This window comes from Ammospiza caudacuta, chromosome 1 (genome assembly GCF_027887145.1).
Source record: "Ammospiza caudacuta isolate bAmmCau1 chromosome 1, bAmmCau1.pri, whole genome shotgun sequence".
NCBI classification, from domain to species: domain Eukaryota; kingdom Metazoa; phylum Chordata; class Aves; order Passeriformes; family Passerellidae; genus Ammospiza; species Ammospiza caudacuta.
This window is the reverse complement of record NC_080593.1, coordinates 93,667,263-93,694,528: the sequence shown is the minus strand read 5'-3', so window position 1 is coordinate 93,694,528 and position 27,266 is coordinate 93,667,263. Positions and strand designations below refer to the sequence as shown.

The 27,266-nt window shown below is 39.5% G+C and overlaps 1 protein-coding gene across 2 annotated transcripts; it reads right to left on the bottom strand.

Moving 5' to 3' along the window:
• Positions 1-163: 163 nt before the first annotated feature.
• EXOC3 (exocyst complex component 3) lies at positions 164-25,722 on the bottom strand. 2 transcript variants are annotated; one of them, XM_058806264.1, is made up of 13 exons: positions 25,615-25,722; positions 22,687-22,871; positions 18,660-18,879; positions 16,318-16,999; positions 11,767-11,884; positions 9,281-9,406; positions 7,672-7,772; positions 7,062-7,172; positions 6,148-6,298; positions 5,307-5,429; positions 2,856-3,017; positions 1,580-1,707; positions 164-1,108 (listed from the first exon to the last, which is right to left on the bottom strand). In XM_058806264.1, exons 2-13 carry the CDS (start codon positions 22,828-22,830, stop codon positions 937-939), a joined length of 2,238 nt encoding a protein of 745 aa, XP_058662247.1. In that variant the 5' UTR covers positions 22,831-22,871; positions 25,615-25,722; the 3' UTR covers positions 164-936. The 2 variants fall into 2 exon arrangements, with proteins under 2 accessions (XP_058662247.1, XP_058662255.1); XM_058806272.1 differs by having other exon boundaries at positions 25,671-25,703.
• Between the last annotated feature and the right edge of the window lie 1,544 nt (positions 25,723-27,266).

Below are 27,266 nucleotides of genomic sequence, written 5' to 3'. Positions count from 1 at the left end.
TGTGCTTACCTCTGACAGCTCTGGTCAGTTACTAAGAGATAATGCCTTAAATGTATCCTTCACCAAGGAATTTTAAATCCACAATTATTTAGTACTACTTGATAATTAGATTAATCTGAAAATACAGTGGAAATAAAACCCAGTAGCTTGTGTTTTCAGAAAACTATTAAATCCAATTTTTATTCACACTTAAAACAACAAAAAAGATTTACATGCTCTGTAAATCTGCAAGGATGCAAAGAATCATAGCTGAACATAGAAATGGTTTAACATTTTATTGAACTGGTGTGCTTTATGTGCTGTTTTTAGTGAATCAGTGAAAAAAATTGTACCTTATGTCTTTATTTATTCAACTTATAATCAAATTGCACTGTAGCAATTTCAATCAGTCCTTTAAGTCAGGAAACTGATTTCATAATTAAGTTTTCTGCAATAAACTATTTTACACCAAAGTAAGTACATACACAAAATATAATGTGAAAGTGGATTGACATTAACACTGAATGCAGTGCCATATGAAGACAGTTCTAAAGGAGTCTGCTTAGGCATTGTAAGTGATGTATGTTAGTATATCCAGCACTAATACAGCTCTGCAGGTTTTGGTATAAATATCTTTATATAGCATCGCAGTGCATTGTGCAAACATATTCCACAAGAAAAATGTGTTTGCTGACAGCAAAACCAGCTGTGACAAACGGGTCAGTAAAAAAAAAAAACAAACCATGCCATTAAAAGCTTCGTTCTTCAAACATGACCTTTAATCCTCCTTTCAGGTATCTTGCATTTCCTCACATCCAAGTCTTCAGAAAGAAATGTGCCAAGCAAATATCAATGTATATTGAGCTTCACTCAAAACAGCGTTGCCAAATTTGCCCACAAATATTTCAAACCCGTTGATCCCAGAGCAGTAATGACACACAAACACAGAGTTGTCAATTACTTCAGAAGTTTTGGCACAGTGAGAGTAGGAACTGTAATTTCTTTAAAAATTGGCACATAGTTTGGATTGGGTTGGCTTGGACCTTGATCCAAAGTTTCAATGATAGTCTGCTTCATATCTCTGCTGGCATCGCCTCTCACTGTCAGCAAAGCTGCAATGTGGTCATCCCTGCCAAAGGAAATGGGGAAAACTGGCATTAGGAGGCTTTGCACAAGAAAGATTTTGTCAAAACCAGCACTTAATTGGCAGTCCTTTCACTCAGTTTCAGGTAGTTTTTATTCTTAATCAGATCTCTACTCAGAACTGTTTTTTCCTGCTCAATATAAAGCACCGTTTTGGCTGCTTTTAGGATTCTAATAACTATTTTATCCTCCCAACACACAGAGCTGAAGTATTTTTAGCATTCCTCTGCAGTACTTAAGTAGTTGTAACTTCTAGTCCAGCTCACATGCATTGTACATTAGCATTACTTTCCACAAGAAAGTGGTTATAGTCTAAAATATGAAAAATATGAACACATTTACACCTTGTTTTAAATTTCATAATTTGCCCAAACCCCAAGGAAATTATGGTGTTATCTATCTATCTATCTATCTATCTATCTATCTATCTATCTAATCTGAAGGCAAAGAGAATTACCTGATATCTGGGTATTTACTGACTAAAGTTGAAACTTCCAGATAGAGCAGTGAAGGATCAGTCAGCTTGATAACCTCTGCAATGGCTTCAATGATGTCACAGAGTCCTTCAGTGTCCTCTCCAGAGCCCTGCAAAAGTAAACAAAAACCATTAAAAATCTCCCAAAACAATAGCAATACTCCTCAAATCTACAAATAATCCTTTAATTAATATTTTGTCTGACAACACCCTTGAATCTCCCAAAAAGCTACATTTTCAGACATTAAAAAACCCAAATATTTGTGAATTGTCACCATAATCCTTTTCTCTCTCTGTTCTTCATTCAGAGACCTACTCTGAGACTGTCAGTGAAGAAAGTAGTGTCTTACAAACATTATGTTGTATTTATCCACATGGTGACACATTCTAGTCTTCAGCTTCGGGTAATTATGAGCGTTAACATTAGGAATAACTGAATGAAAGCCAGATCTCTTCTGAAACATTGCTTCAAAACTGGCCCTCTGTTAGATTCCTTCAAGTCATCTGGCCACCAAAGCAGCTTTCAGGAATTGATTGAACTGTATCTATTTAAACTCTGGACTATTTTAGTAGTCTAATTCAAGCTCATCTTGTTTTGCCAATCAGGTGTGGTTTATTTCCTTTATTCCACAACCTCTTCCATCAATTACTCCAGTTTTTCAGGCTTTATCCTTCTGTGTATTATTTTTGCATTTTGTCATCTCATGGCTCTAGGAGCTTTCTAAGATCCCTGTTCCTTATGCAGTTAAAACTTTTAGGCCTGTCTTGTACATTGATTTTCAAATACCTTTTTTAGCCCGTTCTTTCTATTTCTACTGGTCTTTAAATGGGGTCAACATACTCGTTTTATTGATCCAAATGAACACACTCATGCTCCTTAGGTAATAAGTAATAGCATCTGTTTGGTGCCTTTCTTCTGGCCAGGAAAAGCAAAGATAGATTTTTTTTTTAAACTGCTTTTTTCTTTCACTTTCTACTATGAATTCAGGGCACCTATCTCTCAGAGGCCATTCAAATATTCAGCTGCAGAGAGCTGTATATACACAAAGCAGTAGAAACTGGTGCTCAGGACTTTTAGCAGCTGGCTTGTGTGTTCAGGATCTCCATCTGTGCCCTCAGCTGGCATCTTTGATATTCCCAAGTCACTCCACATTTTGGAGAGATGGAGATTTAACTCTAGCCATTTCCCCCAAACAATAAACATGTGTGGTTATTGTAAATTACCAGCTTAACAGCACTACCCAAAGCAAACACTTACAGCTGCAAGCTTCTTAAATAAAAATCTGAACTGTTCTGCTTCTTTGATCATTCTTTCTGCCCCCTCTTTTCTCTCTTCTGCATTCTTGAAAGATATACGTTTCAGCATGATGGCTCTGATGTATTCCACAACCACTCGCCGATGGGCCTCCAGAGTCATTGTCTGAAAGAAATGGAAAAGCTGGTGGGTTATGCCAGAGATACCTGCAGATGCAGCCATTATGTTTAGGCTTTGAACTGTGCATATGCACTTAAACACCAGTATACATTTTTTGCTAATATAGATTGAGTGGTTTTAGATTTTCACAGTGCTAACAGAAATGAAAATCTCTCCTTCTCTAATGATGAGCTGAGGAGCAACAAACCCAAGATATCTCTAATAACATGTGGGAGTTTCTTGAGGAGCACCAAAGAACAATCACGTTCTCAGATTTTCCTTGACTGTTTTGTTGTTCTGCACTTCTCTTTTTATGGGAAATATCTACTGGTACCTGGATGAAGCATCTGGTATTAGTGCAAGAGTAATGCTGAGGTCTGAAAATAAAGAACAAAACTCAAACCCCAAAACCTTCACATGCTTATTTTTCAACAGGAATGTAAGCAGAGTCCTTAAATCCCATAAATACTCAGGTGTTTTTTCTTCCCCTTAAGCCTGGTGGCAAAGTTATGATTAAGAAAAAGCTGGCATAACAGGTAGTCACAAACTTTTAATCATGTTTTATTAGTAGTATGATCAAACTCTAGTTTTAAGTTGTTATTGAAACATGTTCTTCAGTCAAAATTTGAATAAAACGTTTCAGGAAAGAGAGAAAAAGGGGGGGGGGGAAAGAAAAAAGGGAGAAAACAACAGATTGCAAAGTACTGGAAGTCACAGCCCTCATCTAGAACACAGAAAATGCAATTTCAGGTTCTGCTTTCAGGAGTCTGCAGAAATACCAGCGTTAGGTGGTTGCTCAGGGATGGCTTCTTGTGTTGGTGGAATTGATGCCAGTTACACAAAGGAAAATGAACTGCACAAAACAGACTGTGGGGGGCTGAAATGTGTGGCCCATCCTGCTGGAGAGGAACTAAGGAACAGCTCCACTACAACTGAGAACACTCCACAAGAACCAATAGTGGTATGGTAGAGCATTTAAGTTACACACAAGGAAAACAGCAAAGCAGAATTAATGCCTTAGATCCAGATTTCTTCTGTTACAGAAGTGTGTCCTTCCCTTCTTCTCATTGGGCTACAGTCTTCTCTGTGGTGCTCTGTTCATGTGGCTTTTAAAAAGTGTACTTTCAAAACATTAAAACCTGAAAAAAATCCCATGACAAATCAGGGAAACAAAAGTGTGGTCCAGCCTGTGCTAGAACATATGGCATCTTTTATGGGAGATTTTTTTTGTGCTGGGAGACAGTGGAAAAGTAGGCGTGTTGAATGCCAAAGAATCCGCTTGTAAGCTTCTTCCCCACAAGGTGGCAATAAATGCTACACAATGAAACATGTGATTGCAGAGATTGGTATTAACACCTCAAAACTCATGCCAAGCACTCGTACCTCACAGTAACAAACTAAATCTGGAAAAGAAAGCTGTTCCATGGATATAGACTAATTCTGAGACTGACCTAACCTGTTTTGTGCACTTTTTCTGGACTGTAAGTACATATATAATAAGGCCTCTAGAATCTGCAAATACTGAAGGTTAAAAGGTCATCACAGAAGCTCTGAGCAGTTTAATTATTACTTTGAGAATTAAGGTAAGAAAGTCTCCAAATCATACATTTATTCTATCTTTTAAGCCCTTCTAAGAGCTTCAAAGATGTCACCTAAATCTTGCCAGCTTCTGCTGGGTTCCTAAGTGTTAGACAATCATCTAACACTGTCTTATTACATGAACCTGCCTTTAATCTTCCATATTATTGTACTTGTTTCCATCAATAGAGAAATTCAGATATCCTTTGACAGATGAGAGGGGAAAAAAATCCTAACCTAGCACATTTACCACTTTAAGACCACTTTAAACGTGCACTGTGCATTTGTTAACCCTTATGGCACCAAATTCACTATACTTCATTGTATATATTAAAACTAGGAATTACTTGATGTGCTTTTATTAAAAAAAGTAATTACATACCAGGAAAACCAGTTTCAGAAGAGCTAATTTTATCTGAGTACAAACTTCTGAGGAGAGGTAGAAAAGTAAAGTAGTAAAAATATCTAGTAACATGCCAAGAAGTTTCCTGGACTAACTACTACAACTTAGATCTCTGACAGTGTTATATGCCTGTGAACAAAAAACAGTAGATTCAGATTTCTGCAGTATGATGATGAACATTTTTTCCTTTCCAGTAATGAATCAATTCCAATTTCTGCATTTCAGTTCTGAATTCCATGTGGTGTTCAGAAATTCCAAATCAACATGATCCTCAGAGTACATTTGCACAGTATCACTGAGAATTTTGCACCTACCTTTTTGTAAGGCTTTTTAATTCTTGCAAAGTCATTGAAATAATCCTCTACAGTGACACAGATAGTCCCCACTGCATTAGACCCCATCAGCCACTTCTTCGTCATCAGCTCATTCAGATGGGGCTGGGAAGGTGACAAAGAAGAGATCAGATGAGGTTATTGACAGTTTCATCAGATCAGTGCAGTTACTAAAAAATGTGAGACAATTTTAAGTTTTGTCAATTTCTAAACTATGCTTCTCCCACATCCTTCCTCATGTGAGCCACTCAAGGTATTTATATTCAAAATTTTATTACAAATCTATTAAGTCCCAGAGCATCTCTCTTCACCATTTCCTGCTGTTTCTCTAATTGCCCTGTTTCCCTCCCCATACTCCCAATTTCTTTCAAGTAGTAATTTTTTCCCTGAGGCATTCTAACAAGAAGCTAGAATTTCTAAGCATGGAAATCTACCAGACAGAAAGGGGCCCACTGTTAGAATCAATTAAGTTTATTAATTACAGATGAACTGTACCTGCAATAACAACTTAATATCAGCAGCAGTTTCCCAAATAGTCTTATGTTGAGTTGTAAGAATTAAGTACATCTGCTAGAAAATATTAATTATATACAAAGCACTTGCCTTAAGTCATCCCATGAAACCTAATAAAGCAACCTTCCAGTCTCCTACATGCAAACTATACCAGTGAAGAACAATACTAATGTTTATTGACCCTTTGCTAGCCCATATATAAAAAACACATTTTATATATTCAGCAAAAGGCTCCACAACTACTTCATTCTGAATTATTTTTTTCTTTGTAAATAATACTTCTGGATTTTTTGAGGAGACAAGTTCTAACCTCTAAATCCATGAAGACTTCATCTAGCAGGCTAGAGCAGCCTTCTTTAGCAATGATGTCTAAAGTTGCATCCATGTTTGCATGACTGATTGACAAGGTGTCCTCCATGTCACTTTTCAAGTATTTTCTTTTCAGACTGATGATGGATTCTCTGGGACAGGGCAAAAAAAAAAGGGTTTTCGTCACTCACTGATGCAAAATTGCACTACTATTAAATATTTGGAGTACATACATGGAAAAAGACACAGGACAGTTATTTTTGCAAGGGGAAACAATGCCTGCTACTTGCTTTGGAAGCCTTTATTTATTCTCCAGCACGATTTTGGAGTGGTCAGTGTAGACTACATGTGTGTTGGTAGCAAATTGCTGATGCTGAGTAGACCTGCAAGTGGCAGCACATATAGAAGAACAGGAAGTTGGATTGCTCATCACTGAAACATGAGCCACATTCTGATACACTTTCACAGAAGGTTCTGCCTTTACTTCTCTCTAGTTCACTCCACCTCGATCACAGGTGGCCTTGAAGGTGAGAAAAGATGGCAGGACCCAGACAAACTAACTGAAATTACCTTTTAAAAATCTGTAAGCTGAAGATAAATGTTTCTGTGGCAATGAAATTCTTGGGATAACGTGGTATGTCACTGATGAGAGGTAATGGCTTGACTTGCCAAAGGCAAAAGCAATCAAAATACCTGCCTCTCAAAACAGCACTACCTTCAAACTTGTTGCCTTTGTTTAGTCAGCTAAACTACTGATTAGTTTACGATTAAGTTTACTATTAAGTTTATTCAGTTAACTACTACTTAGCTGAACTCGCTTTGCATACAGAACAGAAGGTTCTGGGAAGAGGTAGTATTACAGCTGAAATATCAACAACTGCTCTTCTCACAGTACTGCAAGACATGCAGACTTACTTGAAGGTTTGGCAGTTGTTGATGACTGCAATCATGTACTGAACATAGCACTGAGGATACTGACGATTTTTAAGATGATCTTCTTTATAGAATTGTGCTTCATCTTTGTACCTGTAACACATAAAAGGAATGGCATTAAACAGACACAAATCAAATCTGGAAGAACTCAAATACACCCATAGGACCAAATGTTTCACAAGGGTCTGTCAGGGATTTAGAAGTATTTTATAAAGAGTGTGTTGCTCGTGTGATATTTAGTCCTTCTGTTCTGTGCAGAATCCAGCCAAGGAGGTGTTTTCCCTCTTCCTTTAGAGAAAGAGGTATAAATTTGAGATATAAAAGAAAGCAGAACTGACTCAAAAAATTAAGAGCCGTTTGCAGACAGGAACCGTAAGTGCCACGCACCAGCACAGAAGAACTTCTGCAGTGAAACTGGGGAAGGGAAGAAAGGAAGGAAAGGAAAGAGGAGAAAAGCCTGGTTGGCATGAATGCGACAGGAGAAAGATAAAGCAATAAAGAAACATCCAAACAAAAAAACAAGTATTGGAATTGTAGGAACAAAGAGAGACTGAGGTAGGATAAAGCATTTGTATTTTAAACATTATGTTACCTGGTTAGAAATGAATTCATTTGCTGAAGACATAGAATGAGTACCTTTGTTTTCAAATCTTCATTTATCTGAGCAGCCACCTGAAGATTCTGCTCAAACATCTAAGACAAAAATAGTTTAATTATAAAGAGAGGCTTTTATCAGTGGTAAAGCAAAGACAGAACTCCTATCCTGGAGTTCTCTTGAAGACTCTCACTAGCATCAGCTCTACAGATGCTTTTTGTTGTTTTTTTTTCCCCCAGACAAGCCCACTGACCAAACCAAAAGCCACTATCCTCACAAGTGTAATTAATATATTACTGGCAACTATTAATGCATGCTGCAGTGTTCTCCTGATGCTGAGAACAGCTGCATTCTTAATTCAGCAAAAGAGTACTTAATCTCTTTAATTCAGTAGTGCTTTGGCTTTACTGTGTATCAAAGTTCTAGGGTCAGCTCCTGCAGTTAGTAGTGAATAACACTAAAACTCAAATTCCTTTGTTTCTCCCATATATGAAAGCAGTGAGCTCACATGAAGTAAAGGAGCCTCTAAACTTTAGAAACACAAGCAGGTACATGATCCAGGTGACTTACAGGCAACTATGTTTGACAGGAGGCAAACTAGAAAGAAAGGATACAAAGCCAGGTGGAAACATGAGCTGTTTCTATGCTAAGATGATTTTGAAAATTCCACTACTACATGCACCTAAGCACTGCAGTCCTTCTCAGCATGACACTAGCCAATAATCAGCCACCAGTTCTTTGACATCACACACATTCTGAAAACGATTAGATGAGGTAAACCTTGGCACAAATGCAAATGTGAAGGAATGTAGCAAAAATCCTGGCATAAAGTAGGAAAAAAATACAGTGAGAAACAAATGCAGGAAGAATAGATAACCTATCTTTCATTGAAGGTACCTAACACAATATTTATAAAGAATAATTAGAAAGTGAGCATAATAAGCTGACATTTTACTGGTTGATAAAGATCACTTTCAAAACTTTCCATTACCAACAATAGGGTTGGTAGTGGAAAGTTTTGATGGTGGTGCAGGTTTGGATATTTTTTAAAGGATTTTTAGAAACCACCTTATCTTTTCTGGTTTCAATTTGGACAGGCATTCATATTAACTGAAGTAGTGTTTAAAACAGCAACAGTTTCAACCTTCAGTGGAACTTTTTATTCTATTATTAAGGTGCTTGTATATAATGAATAATTTATAGTAACAAATATATGCCTAACTACCTCAGCACCATATAAACAAACAGCACTGTATTAACAAAAACTGTCCTAATAAGTCTCATGTCATCTGGTGGGCTTATATTACAGCTTCACATCAAGAGACCTAAGTAAAAACAGCTCACTAAATACAAATATCAACTAAACATATGTTTCTAATCTACACAGAAAAAAAGAACTATGTCTTTAAGCACTGAAGTAAAAAACGTAAACAAAAACCTTCAAAGAAACAATCCATTCAACTAACAGCTCTACAGGGAAAAAAACCCACTATACTTCAAAACACACAGAGACAACAGTATTCTAGAAAGTTTGGCTTCCCCTCCATTCCTCCAAATCCATGTACTGCTTCTGTAGATTTTCTAGAATAACCAAGTTGTCTTATACCTGAAAAACAATAGCTGGGAGTGTAGTCTGATAGTACCCATCTTGATCTGCTTCTGGTTCAGTTTCTTTTATCCAGTCTTTTTTATCTGTCTCCAGTGCTTTTCGCAGCCAGCCAATGATGTTAGACTTCATTTAATAAAGCAAACAAGAGAAAGAAAAGATTTAACACACAACTAAACCCTCTACTACAATACCTAGAATAGCAGTCATTTCCATAATGAAGAGTGGCATTGTAACTGATAATGCTGACCACTCTTGCCATTCCTACAGGACACAGGTAACAGACAAATTCAAATTTGCATTGACTAAGACAAAGGTTAGTACTGGAACACAAGTGATGTAGTTTGAAGTTTCAGCACATTTTGGAAGGGGAGTGCTCCTAACACAAAGGGTAGGTCAGTTTGTCAGAATCAACATGTTTACTAATTTTGGAAGAATTTATTAAGGCTCAGGCTTTAACACCTAAAAAACCCTGAATTTTTCCCCAGCTGAAAAAATAAGAGTAATACTTCATGTAGGAAAAATTGCACATATCTGCCTGTACTTCCTTTTACACCTAGGTTTTAGGAAACTGGTGCTCATTACTGCTGGGTACAAAACCCCAGGATTAGATTAAATGGGCTGTGTTTCTTGGAACACAAGTGCTGCAGAACACAGTGACGGATACAATGGCTGGCTCTCCTCCCATCTGCCCAGCACATTGTACAGCACACAGACATTAAGGAAAACTGGGTTTAGAAGGAGACTGAGCTAGTTTTCTGCATGACACATATCACAGACCTATTCACAACAGTAAAGAGCAGCATGTTTGCTAAATATATAATTAGATTCTTTGAATTCTGTCTTGCTTGTTGATGATTTCTGCCTCTTTTCTGCTTTGTTCACATTTGCTTAAACCCTGTAGTAATATAAATGTTCATACCTCTTTCCAACAAGTCACAGGTATATTACTGTGCCCTACCATGCAAAATTACACATCACCAGTAGACACAAACAGAACGGTCATAAGAGTCCATACAGTACCCTCTTCAGTTGTGTGAAACAATGCACTGCCTTTCTTCCTCATAAGCACAGAATTGCTCTAATGAGATATGACTTGCATGACAATCTTTTAAGCCAGCAGCCCAGGGAACTTTTTCACCTCAAGATCAGCATTTACAAGGACTTTCTTTCAAGCTAAGGCAATTGGAAAAATAATATGCTAGAAATCTGTTAAAATCTATTAGCATTCAATTTTTCATGAACTAGTTACACTTTTCAGAACTAGTCACATTTTGTTTAAAACCACTTTTAAACAACATCAAAAGAAATAAGGTAGAAGTGAAACAAATAGGCAGTTTCAGTATTTTCTGCCTTAAAAGAAAGATACAGCCAAAAATCAAAACCAGCAAAAAGAAAGCTGCCGCTCTGTTAAACAGAGTGGCGACTTTGTTTTATTTATATTCTAGAAATAAAATAAAACAACATTCTATACATACTATTTTTCAGTAGGTAAGGAAGAACAATTCTAAAAAAAAGATAGGTGTATTTTTTTCATGCTAACTGAGGACAAAATTAATTCAAAGGCACTTTCTGAGTCAAGGCAAAAGTAGCTTGAGAAAACAAACCAATGTGCTTTTTGCCCCAAAGGTAAGGGCAGAAAAAAAGTCCTAATAAAGCTAATGGGAAGCGAGCCTCTACTGACAACCTCCCTGAGTCATTACAAGGTTGGTTCATATTATTGTGAAGAGTATAAAGTCCAAGTAGTTGCTGTTGCTGGACACGTTTTAGTAGCTGACGCATCCAAAGAAGCACAAAAATTTCCCTCCTCTGCTTGGCAGAGCTCCTAAAGTTAGAAGAAGTAGGATTCATTGGATAATTTAAGAACAGCAAATCCAAAGTTACAACTACACAGAGGCAATCAGTGGATCTGACAATCACATAATGCCTGCTTTGCCACGAAATTCACCAGTTTCTAGTGGCTCTTGGGATAACAAAGAAGCAGTGCCTTGATATTTAAGATACACTTGAAATGGCATCCACAAAAGGAAATTATGCTCATGCAGTTAACAGGCATGAAAGGAAAAAGGCTGTTAAAAGAATCAAACTGGCAAACATGAACATCCTGATTACCTTAAAAGATCCCATCTGTATCAAATGTTGATGCAGCTACCAGAGGGACCAAACAGCCTACAGTGTATTTTTAAGTGCTAACATACCAGCACTATGAATTTAGGCATATGAAGACTGGAATTCCTTCCTTCCTAATAAATTATTATTAATAGTCTGTAGAACATAACTACTACATGAAATGTTATGATTTACATATATAAAAGCATCTGATTATGGCTTTATAAAGAAACTTACACATAGGATACGAGCATTTTCATAAAAGTGATAGTGTTAGATTCACATTTGTCACAGTTTTCTCTGATGGAGGAGCAGCAGTGAGGTATTAATGAAGATATAAACTCATTTAAATGTGCCTTTGCACTGTTATTACTCACAGTGAGTGTTGACATATACTTGCTGAGAAGCTGGTCTACCACATTTTGTGAAATCAGAGCATCCAGAGAATTTACATCCACTTCAGGAGACAGTTCTGAATTTCCCATCATCTCTGCACTGAATGAAAAAAGAAAAAAAAAAAAAAACCAAAAAATTGCAGATTAATAAAGAAAAATGAGATTAAAAGTTAAAAACTAAAAAATTATACAACTTCTTCTGTATGTTCAGTGTGTTCAGTGTAAAGCACAATTTTTTCAGTACCTACACATTTCAAAGAGTTTTTAATAGCAAGTGCAACAATCAGTGCATTTACAAGAAATGTAAATAAAACTATATGAATGAAAGAACAGACTGTAAAAGCTACAACCCAGGATATAAAAAAAAGTATTACAGACATTTAAATATACAACTTATCCATGCATTCCTGACTTTTATGTACAAGAAGTAATGATTACTTGAAACTAAATGAAAGCCAACTGCTTCAGCCTGTGGGCTCTTTGTAGGGGACACTTTTATGTATCTTTTAAATTTCAGAGGTGATGAAAGACAATTCATACATTTTGAATTTTAGAACAGTAAAGATCAGTGACAAGTATGAATTACTGTCCTCAGATTCTCAAAAGAGCTTGTTTTGGTACTTGTATCACATCCATGTAAAAATTAATATATATTAAAAGAAAAGCTACCTATGTTTCCTGTCTTGCCAAAGAATATGGCTAATCTAAGAGGAAGAACATCTTTCAAGACAAATCAAAGGTGCACTTCATGGGTACTGTATAAGAGCAATTGCTTGCAAAGAAAAGTTCTTGATTTTATAGGATTTAAAAGAAACTACAGCAAAATATTTTGACACGGATTATACAAAATTAATACTTTACAGTGATATTTTGCATCTATATATGATCATAAAATGACTGGCTTGTGTAATCAAAAAATCCCCAAAGCTATGCCAAAGCACAACATAGCAAGAACTCTTAATATTTCATGCTCAAACAAATCAATAAGTCAAACCCACACTCTTCAGAGAGTGCTTTATTAACAGCTGATGGAAATATATTCAATCATAATAACATAAATTGCTTCACATTCCATTTATAGTGTACTTTTCAGAAGCAAACCACAAATTCTGTATTTGCAGAGGCCACTATAAAAACAAATGGCAACCTAAATTCCTAAGCAAGTGTCCAGTTTGATAGTTCTGCAAATTGAAGTTGTTCTCTGGGTATGTGCAGGGAGTCAGCACAGAGTTGCTTCCACTTCCTGGAAAACATAAATCCCAAAGTACTGCAAAAAACCACTACAGCTACCAACTTAAAATACCAAAATTCTTGTATTTGAAGCCATAAAAGCTACTGTGACTGAACATCCCACACTAATAGCATCTTCTTGGCTTGTAAGAAAAGAGGTTGAAATTATTTTAAGTGGCTCAGTCTATTCAGAAAACTGAATTCCATTCTGTTGCTGTTTACAGAAAGAACACACGTAATAGCAGGACCTGCTCTAGGTTGATTCAGAGGAAAGGTGAGAAGCTGTTTATGGCACTGTGCCATGTTAGAAAACATTGCTAGCCTCATTATACACCACTATCCCTGTTCAAAAGGCCACAGAGACAGACCTTTTCTCAAAGCACATCCCCTGAAACCCCAAAACAAGGACCAAAAGCTTCTACAATCTTTAGCCCACAACATAAAGATTCTTCCTATACATAATTTCTCTTTCCTGTTTGTCACAACCAAGTGCCCAGGGGAAAAGAAGTGACAGACAACCCTCTTCCAAATGGCACAAGACTTCTAAGTGTTGGGAAGTTATTTACCTTCAAGAAAAAATTAATACAATTATGTTTGAAATTTCAACTTGATTATAATTTGGAAAGTAGCATTTTAGAAAACTTCTATTCTGCCACCAGTCCTGCTCTATTTGGTGAAAAGAGATACTGGGTCCAGAGACAGCATCCAGCTATATGTACAGTAGTATTCCTTCAGTTCCTTAAAGTGAACATTGCTGACACTGTCTATAGCAATCCTGGTGATATCACAGCAGTTTTGTCAACACTTGATCAGTATCTCATAAAACGATGCTATGAATATGAGCATCAGGATCTTACAAGAATTATAATTTTCCTCAAACACAGACTGGAGTCACGGTCCCAACCCAGCACAGATTTAATAACAAGAGTATGTTTCCAGAACTTTCATGGGCTTAAACATGGAAGAGAAACCCACCTAGCACAATAAAACTCCCACTCAAGTATTAAAGGCTATTATTCCACATGCAGCATCACTTTATTTCTGAGCTGTAAATTGAATATATTTCTAAAAACAGCTTTCATGCAGACATGTTCTGATAAAGAAACCCCCATGATTCTTTTCTAACTCCTATGTTGTAAATACTGAAAAAAATTCCATACAGGAATTCATCACATAAAACATCAATGCTTTTTTTCAGTCAGTACTCTCTCATTTGGTTTTGAAGTGCAGCTTCGGTATGCAAATACAATACAAATTTATATTTTCCCTCTATTATTCAGAGTTCTCATGATACCATTCTCCTTCCTAGTTTATTATAAACATACCCCTATGGAGAATCATTTATTGTATTGTTAAAAGATGTCCAGGAACTGTGATCTGATAAGCTCTACAAATATCCCTGCTGAGAACTTAACTTGTTCACTCAGAAACCTGAGCTGATTTATTCTCCCACTGTGCACTCCCAATACCCAGTGGCTAATTCTCAAATTCTCACAGGATCACAGAAAATGGTTTGGGTTGGACCTTAAAGACCATCTAGTTCCAACCTGCCTGCCATGAGCTGCATGCCACCCCTAGACCAGGTGGCCTTAACACTTCCAGGGATGGGGCATCCACAACTTCTCTGGGAAATTACTTTTCCAGTAATTATCATCCTATTTATAACCTTTTATTGTAACAGGGAGGAATATAATTCCTGTACTGCCCTCTTGGGCTTTTTTTCCGAGAAGAGAGAAAGTCAAAGCCTTAATTTTTTCCTTCAAGGTACTTCCTCTAATTTCCATCCCACTGTTATGCAGATATTCAGGGAGAAGAGCATTCTCAGATATCCTGTAGGGTGTCTACTCCTCTCACTGTTTCCTTTTCTTCACAAGGCTCAGCCACCAGGTGCTATGAGCCACATGACTTGCTTAGCAAGATTTGTTTGCTTTGTAAATAGAAGTAACACTGGCTTTGCTCCCTCCCTTTGCCCTTCCACTGCTGGAACACACAGATTTAGAGCTTTAGTTCTGAATTGTCTAACTCAGTAACAATCTACTCGGCTTTCTGAGGGAAGGTGGAAGGGCAAATTTAGGACCAAGAATTGCCTTACTGGAACATAAGCCCCAGGACACAAATAAAGAGCCTGAGAGCAGGATTTCTGCCAAGGCTCTGCATGAGAAGGACTCACATCTCTGATTTTCATTACTGTAGAGTTATTCCTCTGGCCTTCAAAAGAAGAAAAGGCCAATTAACTCAGCTGCTTATTAGTGGCTGCATCCCTCTTATACCCTGCATGGGTATCTAAGTATGCACAAGTGGGTGCTCCTGATTCTTCCTTGCAGGGAGGAAAAACCAGGAGGACTCTGCAGTGTAGAGCAAAGCACAGAGTACTGAACACAAACCTGAAAGCTGATTATGAGAACTCCCCAGAACAGTATTATCTCCTGCCTATGTGCTTTATGGCACTACGCTCTAAACCCACCGAGTGTTTCAATTTGTTGCATTAGTGGTACTGAACAATTGAAGACATCAAAAGTACACACAGCACAGAGCCTGGGTCAGTGCCAGCTATTCAGAACAGGATTACAGTCATGAGCCACAGAAAAGCTAGCAGCACTTTTTCCCAAACAAATCAGTTGCTCTAGTAACTACATGCCAGCAAAAACTAAAGAGTTGCCATTTGAGCTGTTTCTACCTGGAAAATGAAAAAAAAAACAAACAAACCCTCCAGAATGCTTAAGTTATCCCAACAAATCAGACAAGTCAAATAAAATAAGCATAAGACTATCATAGAAAACAACTTGTAAGCAGAAATTATTCAAAATAAAAAATCATCACACATTTTTGAGAGAAAACCTAAAGGAAGTTACCACATTCTTTCCATTTAACAGTAATGAGGCAACTGAAGCAGTCCCACCCCTGTAGAAGAGAACAATAGAAAGTTAATAATCATACAGATCTTCCGGGGCTGTGGCCACAACAAACATTTTGTTTCACACACGAGCTCTCAGTCTCCTGTTCCTCCCAACATTTCACCAGACTGGTACAGAAATACGAGGTGATGGCAGCTTCCTGCAGGCTTTAACTGCATTAAAATTTTAAGCTACTCAAAACTATAAAACATAATCTAGTTTTAAGGAGCAATTTCCAGGAAGTAAAGTGTGTAATGAATAGTAAAGAACTTGATAGTTTGATATTATCCTTTTTCTGTTTTATCTTATTGTATGTTAATAGATAAGCAAATACCAGCACAAATTGTGTTTTGCATGTCTCCTCTTTGCATTCCTCCTATTGCTAACAGAAAGGATAAGGGGGCCTTACCTGGTGTATGTATTCAAAACCCAGCTTAGGAGGCTAACGATCTCATTTGCTTCCAGATCCTCTGCAGCAAGTTCCTGCATTCGGGTGGCCAAAGCTTGATGGTACATGTTTAGCAACCTGTTGAAAATGTCATAATGTGGAGGAAAGCATTGATCCAGCAGGGTCTTGGCCACGAGCAGGTCATCAAGGACGTATTTACGGATGATTTCGAGATGCCGCACAAGCCACATTTTGTCAGACTCTCTGGTGTCTGCCTGAGTGCCTTCAATCCGTGTGCTCACAGTTCTTTCCAAAATATTGAACATCTTTTCTTTCCACTTCTTTGGTCTGCCAGGAGGTATGAATCCAGTCTGTTTTTTCCTGTCTAACATACGCCTGTCAATTTTCTCCTCCCTCTCAATTATCCTCACAACAGAGACAAGCAAGGTTGGATCTCGACGCACTGTAACAAGAGATCTTTGAACCACCATCCAAAGCTGCTTGGCCAATTCCTCAGACAGTTTCTGCATATCCCCAAAGTATGTGTGGATGAGGTTCATGTCGTGTGTGTTTTTGCTGTCCATGCGGTACTGCTCATACATCAGGTCATCACGAGAACACTCCAAATCCATCAGTTTCCGGTGAGCCTGCAGAAGTTCCCCTCGCTCAATCAGGTCGTGGGTCTCCCTGACTATCTCTGGAACTGAAAGACAAAGAAAAATCACATACAGTACAACACTGCTAGCAAAATACAAACAATTAATAAAAGACAATAAAAGGACTGGGAAAAAAGCTGGAGAATGGCTGTAGTAATTACTTTTAGATATTTTGAAGGAAATAATTTTGAAATACTCAAAAATTGTTAGTAAATGTTACATGTCCATTTTTGATCAGTGTCTAAACAAAGATCACAGCGCCAACAGAGTTTTCTCTTTCCCTCTTGATGCAAAAAAATAAATAAGTGAATCCTGGAAAGTCTATGAAACAAACTGCAGTGCTGGCCTTCTTATACATTACATAAAAGGCTTTTAACTTGCCTGACAAAAAGTCACTCACTTTGTAGAGTCTGAGGCTGCATAAACCAAACAAATGCCAAGTTTTACCTCCTTCGTGGACAGTTTTTGCCTGCTTAAGGCACAAATAAAAGCTAGGGATAATTACCTATGCTGCTAAAATATTTAGAAGATCTTTTGTCTTTATTATTTTTCAGTGTTTGAGGAACCCTACAGAAGAAGATTAGGATCCTGTGGGGGAATAACTGAAAAATCTCATCAGAAAAATTTGTCGCTGCGAAAAAGGCAGCAAGTGATAAAACTGGCAGCTCACAAAAAGTTCTAATGATTGTGTGTAAATGTCTTTTCAATCATGATAAAAACCACTTTGTTTATAAAACATTTGATCATCTCTGAGCAGAACAACTATACTGTTTAACAGCTCCAGGAGGAGATGCTTCATACTAAAAACCTCTCAGAAAGCCTCAAAAGGTTTATTGTCTCAGATGCATTCATCTGTGTAAAACAACACCACCAAAACAGCTCCACATTGGAACATGCATCACTTTTCTTTAAGTTGCACGTTGTATCTGATACTGTGGAGGTTACGTACATACAGTAAATTAATCAACCTGGTATGGCTGGGAAGCAATTTTGCTTTATAGGTACACTTTGTGTATTAGTATCAGAAGATATAAGGAGAGAAAATTCTGTTTAAATAAAATCAAATTAGTCTGATAGGTTTAGTCCGTCTTACAGAGGTAAGATACTTAAAATTATTTATAAGTAGAGAAGTCCTGGCAAGGAATTCACCATGACTCAAGGTGGAATGCAGTGTACATTCCATCACAGCCACACAAAGTGACACAGGTAATCACATTTTCTTTCTTTACAGTGTCCATTTTATTACATTAATCTTATTTCATTTTGCAAACCCTCACAGATGTACAGTGGTACAAAATCTTTTTCCCTCCTAAAATAATTTCATACTATTTGTACCCAACAGGCTCACTGTAGGTGTCCAGCCCAGGTGGCAACACACCAGAACATTACAAATATTCTTTCTGTATTTGTTGCTTCCATATTTCAGTCTTTTATACTAAACATATAATCCCAGCAACTGATTGCTTGCAAGAAATTTCTTTGTGAGTTGTGTGTGATGGCCAGACTAGAAGTTCCTACAGCACATTAATCTTCATCTATATGAAATGTTTACCAGCTACTTCCCTGTATGTGCTGTGCAAGTCATTCTTCCTTAACTCTTTATTTCCAGTGAAGTTTAAAGCTCTCAACATTACTTGACAACCTTACAGCTGTTAGCACCATATTGGTTTCAGTATGTGATGGATTATATAAAGAACAGTAAATTACCTGAAAATATATTCTTGAGATTTTCTACAGCAGCTGCCAATTGGCTGTGTTGCACTACAGAATCCTTAACATCCTTGAGGTTTTCTATAGTGTTGATGCTCTGTCTCCAGTCCTTATTGACATCTATCAAAGACTGCTGAATGTCCTTCACATCATTCAGTGCATTGTGCAGTTGGCTTAAACCTGTTCGTACTCCATCTAACTGTGACTGTATTGCTGCCTTAAATATAAAAAGACAAAGAGAGCCCATATTATTCTTCATAAGTTTCATATTTTCAACATTTCCCAAGATTTAATTTTCATTTCGGTATCTAACATTTGCAGCAGAAAAAAAAGAAAACAAATATTATAATTGACTAGAAGCATGCAAAATGTTGTGTGTGCCCACATACTGTATTTTTGAAGTTCTGAAGCTGTATCCAGTTTTGAAGGACCTAGATACAATTAGTCCACCCACAAACTAACACAGGAGCTTAGGGAGATGGACTGTAAACTTTGTAATCTATATTAAACCAGGATCAAAGGAATGAGATTCTTCTCTGCGTTTCCTTCATAAATTGATTTCAAAGGGGAATATCAAAGAAAGCTGATGTTTCATCAAAACGTTTGGTATGTACGGATTCTCAAAAGCATTTTACTAATGCAATTACAAATTCTCACTCGCAACAGAAAATGTTCTAAAAAAGCCCAAATTTAATTCTGAAATGTTCTTAAAAAAACTCCAAAAGTTCATGGAGGCAAAAGAAACCCCTAAAGCAATTCAGTCAAAACAAACAACAAAACCCCAAACTGAATATAATTTTCATGCTATGAAACATCAATGACCAGACCAACAACACAACTACTAGATTACTCTGGCATAAAGGCAGGTGATGGATATGGATGTCTTGTGACAAGTGGCGCTTGAAATAATGACTCTTCAAAGAGGCTGTTGGGCCTGAATATCATTCAGGTGTCCAGACACTGTACAGAAAATGCATTATAGCACATATCTGAGTGAAAGAAATCAGATCACATCCACAGCACATTTTTTAGATACATAGTTTTAAAAAGATGTGATAAAGGTGAAATCAGAGGAGTGGAAAATGCAACTAGAAATAACAGGCTTCAAAAAGACAAGCAAGCTATCAGTGAAAACTCAGCTGCATAACTTGGGAGCTTGAGGCAATCAGTAAAGAAAATGAGGCATTAATCGTTTTCCTAAGCTCAAAACACATTTTCTGCCAGACTTTCAAGGCCCAAAAGCTTGGATAGTTTTGGAACTTGTCGTCGGACACTAGAAGCCAAAAAGGAAATCCTGGTAACTGCAAACAACATTTACTGTGTTTTAAATGTACTGGGAAAGTGCTAGAAAAATGCAGTGGTTTTTAAACTAAGATTATTTATGTACTTTCAAATTATGACATGCTGATTTTATTGATGAAAATGTATTTCCCTGGCAGACTCAGCACAATTAAGCAGTAGTAAGGCATTTTTATACTGTTTCTATCTATAGAACTGCTGCATTAACACATTTTTCCTCTACAGGAACTGAGATAATTAGAATACTCAAATACAATCTTCTGCAGCTGACCATAAAGTATTTTAAAAATCACATGATTATTAAATGTTCAATATTTTTTGCTTTGATAACTTCTTCTGAGGCAGATCTTCCAAGTATTACATATTCAAATTTTTGCCTATTTATCTTTTGCAGAAACTTGATAAGGTTGACCTGAAACAGTCAGGGATCTCAGTCTCTGACCCAAGTGGACACAGAAAATTCTAAAAACAGACATCCATCCATGCTCAGTTCATCTTCAAATAGTCAGCTGGGGCCAGGGGATGGGGTGATGGGGCAGAGAACAAAGCATGTCCCAGCCTAGACTCTGCTTCCTAGAATGCATATTCATCTTTGATTGGACTGACCATCACTGTATTAAAGAAACAAAAAGAAAACTAAGCCATCCTGGGAAAAGGGCTCAAAACTTCTCTTTTCATGTTTTTCTCAACTGACAGCTTTCAACACGAATCCTGGCTTCCTGGTCTCCCTATGGCTCAAATCCACAACTGCACAGCAGCTAAGAATCAAAAGGGAGAGGACTCACGTATGTTTGTATTCTGGAACATCCACAACCTAGAAACCTCCCTAGGATATGTGTATTTAATCAGAGTTTCTTCACAGAGTAATTCTTCCACAGATTGAGTAAGAGCACAAACAAAAATGGCTGCCAACAATTATAATTTTACAGGCTCTGAAAGAGATTTCAAGCAGCTCTTCTACATTCTGGACTACAGAACCAAAAGCACCAGTCTACAATGCTACCTGGTGCTCTTCCAAATATTCTTTCAGAGTTCTGCTACCAAACCCCAAAAATACTGCTTCACTGAGTGCCATCAGTCTCATACACAAAACTGATGAGTTTGATATGTTTTAAAGAATATCTTCCTCTAAGAATTTATGTTACATGGGAAGAAATGCAGTGAGGGATATAAGAAATGGACATAACTAAATACACAGGAGAAGATATGGAGAGGATGTTTAGATTCACCTGAAGAAAATGATGACAAACATGGCAGCAAGAAGGAAGAAGCACCTAACATGTTCACACTGAAAGATTTCCCATGTGTTGATTCACTCAGATGAAGCAGTAATCAATTCAGTCTGAGAAGTCAGCAACTCCTCTGATGTTGATCCTAATGTTTGTCTCCCCATCTTCCACACCACACATAGACACAGTTTAAATCCACAGCAAGAGTATTTCCTACATCCTCTCTGTGCTCCCTTCCATTAGAGTAATTCTCATGGGAAAATCGGCACTGCTATCCATTGCATCACTAACCAGCACCTTCGTCAGGAATGCATCCTGAAAGGATTAAGTGGTATTGAACTTCTTTTTGGAGCAGGTATTTCCAACCACCTATGGATGACTGAACTAACTTAAGGCAAACAACAGGGAAAATAGCTATAAAGTGGATTTAGGCATTGACAAGACTTACAAAGTTTAGCCACGACTGTCCATAGAAGCAGCCAGGCAAATGACTGTGCTCATATATTATAAATAGATCACAGTAACTAAACAGCTGATCTATTATTAATAGACTCTATATGCTTCCTGACTTAAATCTGAAAAGCCCAGTCCAAGTCATCAGAAAAATTTCTGTTTCTATGCTACAAAAATCAACACATAATTTGCTATATATAAATAGCATGTTATATATAAATACCAAAATTTTTCGCTGTGCAAGAAAACTGGTTTTCTTTTACTTTATACACACTCCCACAAAGGAATAGCTGTTAAATAGCTATAAGATAAACTAAGTGGAATATAAGATTAGATACAGTGTATACCAGACACTTCAACCTGAGAAAACGTTTCCCAAAACACTTTTCTAAGACTACTCCACCTGCTGAATACAGTGGTCTAAAATGACTATTGGCAAATACCAGTGAAGGAAGAAAACACAAAACTCAGCAAGATATAGACAATAAACACAGGATAACCATACTCCTACATCAAGCTAAGTACATGTGTGTGAATGTGCAACCACTCACAAGTACACATGCAAAGGAGGAGCAAAATCATGGGGTCACTTCCACAAGAGACAAAAATGTGATGTATTTTAGCTATCTTCCCTAAACCCATGTAAAAGTCAGAGAGGTAACTGACTGATCCTTTTTCATGTGCAATCATCAATTTTTTGTTACAAGCTCAGTATTCAGTCACTAAGACAAAGGCTTGCTGGCTGACAAGCTACACAGCAAGGTAGCTGTCCATGAATAAACTGCAGAAGGTACAGGAACTAAGAGTACTTGAAATGCTTGAATAAAACATTAGTAAGATGTATAATGTTAGCCTGCATTACTTTCAGGACACAGATTTTCCAGTTTGGACACAAAATAAAAACTGAAGTCCCTGGTTTAAAAATACCCATCTGGCTGAAACGCAGATTAAAAATAAATAAAAACAACCAAAAAAACAGAAGGAAAAAAAAGAAAGTACACTTATGATACACCACAGACACTCAGGTTTATCCAGCTTTGTACCTTGAGTCGAGCTTCTACTGAAGCCTTCTTGCGAGCTTCCCTCCTGCGATACTGTTCCACTTTATCCAGCTGATCAGGACGCTGGAGCATTCCTGCTACTCTCTGAACAGCTGTTGCAACTGCTTCCCTATCCGTTTCCTCCATGGCTGATTAGGACCTCAGAGTGCCTTCATTACTTAACAGGACTGAAAAGAAATAAAACAGTTTTTAAAAGCCCACCTTTTTTCATTTGATGGCTATGTGACACTTCAAAGTCAACAACTGGAGAATTAACTTCAGCAATAAAAGCAGCAAAACTTGACAGAAGCATCATTAAACCACATTCTAAAGAGAAGCAACTGGAATTCTACAAGAACTGCATTTAAAGGCACTTAACTCAGTCTCATTAGTTCCCCTGCAATGTTTTTCATTGTTGTTTTGCATTTACCTTGCTCTAAATTTGAATTTAAAAAAAAAAACCAAGACAAAATACCTCCATAAAAGCCCACCACCACAAGGCAACCAATTCTTCATTAAAAGAAGAAATTCTAATTAATCCAAGGGTAGGTTGGCCTATTAAAAGGGTAATAAGACAAGCATAATGGAATCTTGTAGAAAGTCCAAGCAAGAGTCCTAACTCATCCTGAACTACAATTGGGTGGACTCAAGAGAACCACAGCCCTCCTGCAGCAAAAGGTCAATTTTGCTACCAAAACTGGGGGGAAACATAGGCAGTGGAAGCTCCAAACACAGAGACTTAACTATAGAGCACCTCCATTTAGGCTTCTGATGGATAATTTTTTGATTTCCTACTCTTGTTTTCTGTTCTTCTCACAGTATCAGTCCAGTCCATCAGGGTGTAGGGAAAAATTACTCAAGTATTTCACCTCAGTCTCCAGCAGAACTTCTAGTGAAGCCAAGACATGCAGGCAAACCAGTATGGGGAAGAGTTAACATCTGCTGTCCATCAAGGCAGACCTGTTCCCTCAAACTTCATTAGCTACTAATAGAAAATAGGGAGGATCCCATCACCAAAAATGCAATACCATGGTGGCCACAGACGTCTGAGGAATCTATCTGGAGCTCCTCGTTGCTTCCAAATTACTTCCAACATTTTATGTCTTTAGCCTTGCAACCAAACAGAACATTTTAGGTTCTGCTGCCACAGCTAGAAATTATACTCTCTCATACCCATATTATTCCTTGAAATTAGGTATCTATTTTCAGAGCACTCTGCACTCATAAATCACTTAATCTCAGTAGTATAGTGATCTAAAGAACTGTGCAGAGTGCACTGCAAAAAGAAAGTGCTCTTTCTTTTTGCTGAAAGAGCAAAAGCAAGAAAACTCATGGGGCAAGTGAAATTGATAAATGGAAGGAAATATTGGGAGGACTGAAAAAACCCTAAGAAAAAAACTGAAGCAAAGAAAATCACTCACCACTCCCCACAGGCAAACTAACACTCCAGCCAGTCTCTGAATAATCACTACCCTGGAAACAAAACCCCCATATTTTATTGCTAAGTATGATATACACTAGGGAATTTCCCTTTGGCCAGTTTGGGTCAGATGTCCCCACTGTGCCCTCTGCCCACCCCCACCCTGCTTGAGGGGAGTGGAGGGCAGCTTAGGCAAAAGAGAAAGTTTTCACACTGTACAAGCCCCCTTCAGCCATAGCCAAACACTGCTATGGTGTGAGCAGCACTCTTTTGGGCACAAACCCAAAACACAGACTGTTATAAAGAAACTTAACTACATCCCAGCCAGACTCTGCAGAGCATTAGCAAAATTCCTAATTTTATAATTTATCATGGCTAAAGAACACTCAAGGTTTGCCTGTGAGCTCTGTAAGAGCCTATGTCTCAAGTTCTGTATCTCTAGTAGCTTCAAGAATTACATGCATAAGTATGAACTTATTCCAGAGTTATGTCTACAGTGTACACTCCTGTCCTTCTTTACCACTGGCCTGGTTAACTCAAACCATGTTTGATTTCTTATTCTTCATCTAAACATGCAAGATCTACTTCCATCACTTGTGCTTTGGAATGAATACTCCAGTTTCGTTTGGCTCAATCCACCTCCAAGCTATAAGGGCTCTATCTAAAATTAAAAGAAAATGATACTTTTAAATATGAATTTACTACAGAAATGGTATTCTGCAGCAGGGAGCTTTATGCTGAATTACTGCCCTTATTAAAACTCTGAATACGTCCCGCAGAGTTACAACATCTTTAGCTCACACAGCCACTACCCAGGCACATGAAGGAGACCTCGTCAGCAGAATCAGAAGCCAGCACACTGTAACTAACACGTCGAGGCAGACAGCCTCTTGTAGAAGCACCCAAAAGGAACACCAAACTTTAGGAAGCCACGTCAATCTCATACAGAAGCTGTCAGTCAAAACTGCATACATCCTCAGCGCAAAACAGAGGCAGAAGTAAACAAAACTGCGTCCCGAGCCGACTGGGGAAGGTTCCAGCCGCAATCGCACCCTCATCCTGGGGACTCACGCTGCAGAGGCGAGCCAGGGGGGCGGCAGGCTCCCAGGGGAGGCCGCTGTCCCTCAGCAGAGGAGGCCCCTGCCCCTGCAGGGTAACGCGGCGAGCCCTCCGAACAGAGCTGGGGGAGCAGCGGCGGCGGCAGCCCCGGACCCGCCCGGCTCCTCCCTGGCAGCAGCGCCTCAGCTCGAATCATTCGCACCGACGCAGGTGCCCGTCCGTGCCGGGCAAAGGCCGGAGACCCACCCGCGGGCGCGCCCGAGCACCTTCGCCCTCCGCCGCGGCCCCGTGACAGGACGAACCCTCAGCACCCCCTTCGGCCCCGCCACCCCGAGGGGCTCCCCGGATCGCCCCGGCCCATCCCGCCCCCCCACCCCCTCGGCTTCCCACTGCCAGACCGGGGTCCCTACAACCCGCGACAGCCCGGCAGGGGCCGGCCCGGCGGCGCTCACCGGCCGGCAGCGGCGGGGACCGGGCGGGCAGGGCGGGACGCGCGGCCGGCACTCACCGGGGCCGCGGCCGCCCCTGCTCGGGAAGGCGCTGACAGCCCCCGGTGCGCCGGCGCACGCCCGGCCGCGCATGCGCACTGCGCTGCCGTTGGTGACACCGCCTCCTCACCCTCCTCTTCCTTTTCTTTACTTTTTTTTCTTTTTTTTTTTAAACAGTATTTCTGTTAAAGAGCGCACTGTGTGCTGCTGGGGCCTCGTTCAAAGTCGTCGAAATAGTTTTGAAAAAAAAAAAAAGCCAATAAAAAAACCCTCCACGACTCTTTTGAGGTGTCAAAGCTTTGGGTTGGAGTGGCCGCCTACTGCAGTGGGTGTCGTCTGGGAAAATAAAGCACACGGAGCGATTTCTTCACGGGATGAGTTGTTGTGTGTTGGAATGGGCTGCCAGAGGAAGGTGATGGAGTCACCGTCCCTGGAGGTGTTCAGGACATGACTGGATGTGGCTCCCTGCCAATGGTCTGCTTGACACGGCGGTGTTGGGTCAGCCTGGGTGGACTCCATGACCTCAGAGGTCTTTTCCAACCTAACAGATTCTGTAATGAAAAAGGATAAGCAGGCTAAGCTGCACTTCACGCGGTGCCTTCAGATACGTGTGGAAGCTGCCTATCCCGGCGGAGGAGAAGGGGAGCTCCTCACTCGGCCCGCGGTGACGGCTTCTCCTCACGCCTTGCCCAGCCCCAGGGCGCTGCCGTGCCAGCCAGGGATGTGCCGGGAGCTGTGGCCGCGCGATGCAGCCCTCACCACGGCCGGGATGCAGCCCTCACCACGGCCGGGATGCAGCCCTCACCACGGCCGGGATGCAGCCCTCACAACGGCCGGGATGCAGCCCTCACCACGGCCAGGATGCAGCTCTCCCCACGGCCTTGCCCAGACCCCAGGGCGCTGCCGTGCAGCCAGGGATGTGCCGGGAGCTCTGGCCGTGGGATGCAGCTCTCCCCACGGCCTCCCCTGGCTCGGCACCTCACAATCGCTGAGGCTCGGGGAAACTGCGTGCTTAGGGTTTAATTTATACGTGAGAGAAAACTACTTTTTCGCTTTTTAAAAGACAGGTCGTTAAGAAACGAGCACCGGCTTGCCGAATGCAGTGGGGAATGGGGACGGGCGAGGTGCCTGGCGGGGGCTGGGCTGCCCGCTGGGTTTGTGTCGGGGTTGCCATAGCAGCTGCCAGCGGCTCCGAGCGCCCAGGAGAGACCAGGGGCATAAAGCCCTGCCTGGGATTCGGCAGAAGCGGCCGTCGGCGCTCGGTGCCCCGCACTTCGCGGCGGGACCTGCGCCTGCAGGAGCTTCCCAAGGAGCTTAACCTGTCCCCAGTGCGTGAGTTCCCACCTGCGGCAGTCTGACTGGACAGAAAGTATAGTTATGTAATTAGAAATAAAGTTTTGGTAACAGGCACCCTTAAAGAAGATTTTATCATTTCGAAAACTGCTTAGATCTTCTCTTTTTAAATGACTGACTGAAAGTATACGTATTTTTTCCCCCTTTCCTTGATAGTCTATCATATTGTTGCTGTAACAGGGATAAAAATACTGGAGGTATCTTTATTACAATGTTACACTGTGTAGTTATTTTCTGTATTGTTGATTTAGGTTGATTTTTCT

Excerpts from the sequence above, each read along its gene's own strand:
- EXOC3 (XM_058806264.1), bottom strand. The coding sequence starts at position 22,830 with ATGGAGGAAACGGATAGGGAAGCAGTTGCAACAGCTGTTCAGAGAGTA. Across the intron at positions 7,173-7,671 it reads ATGAATTCATTTCTAACCAG|GTACAAAGATGAAGCACAAT; the intron begins GTAACATAATGT and ends TATGTGTTACAG. Across the intron at positions 6,299-7,061 it reads AACAACTGCCAAACCTTCAA|AGAATCCATCATCAGTCTGA; the intron begins GTAAGTCTGCAT and ends GCCCTGTCCCAG.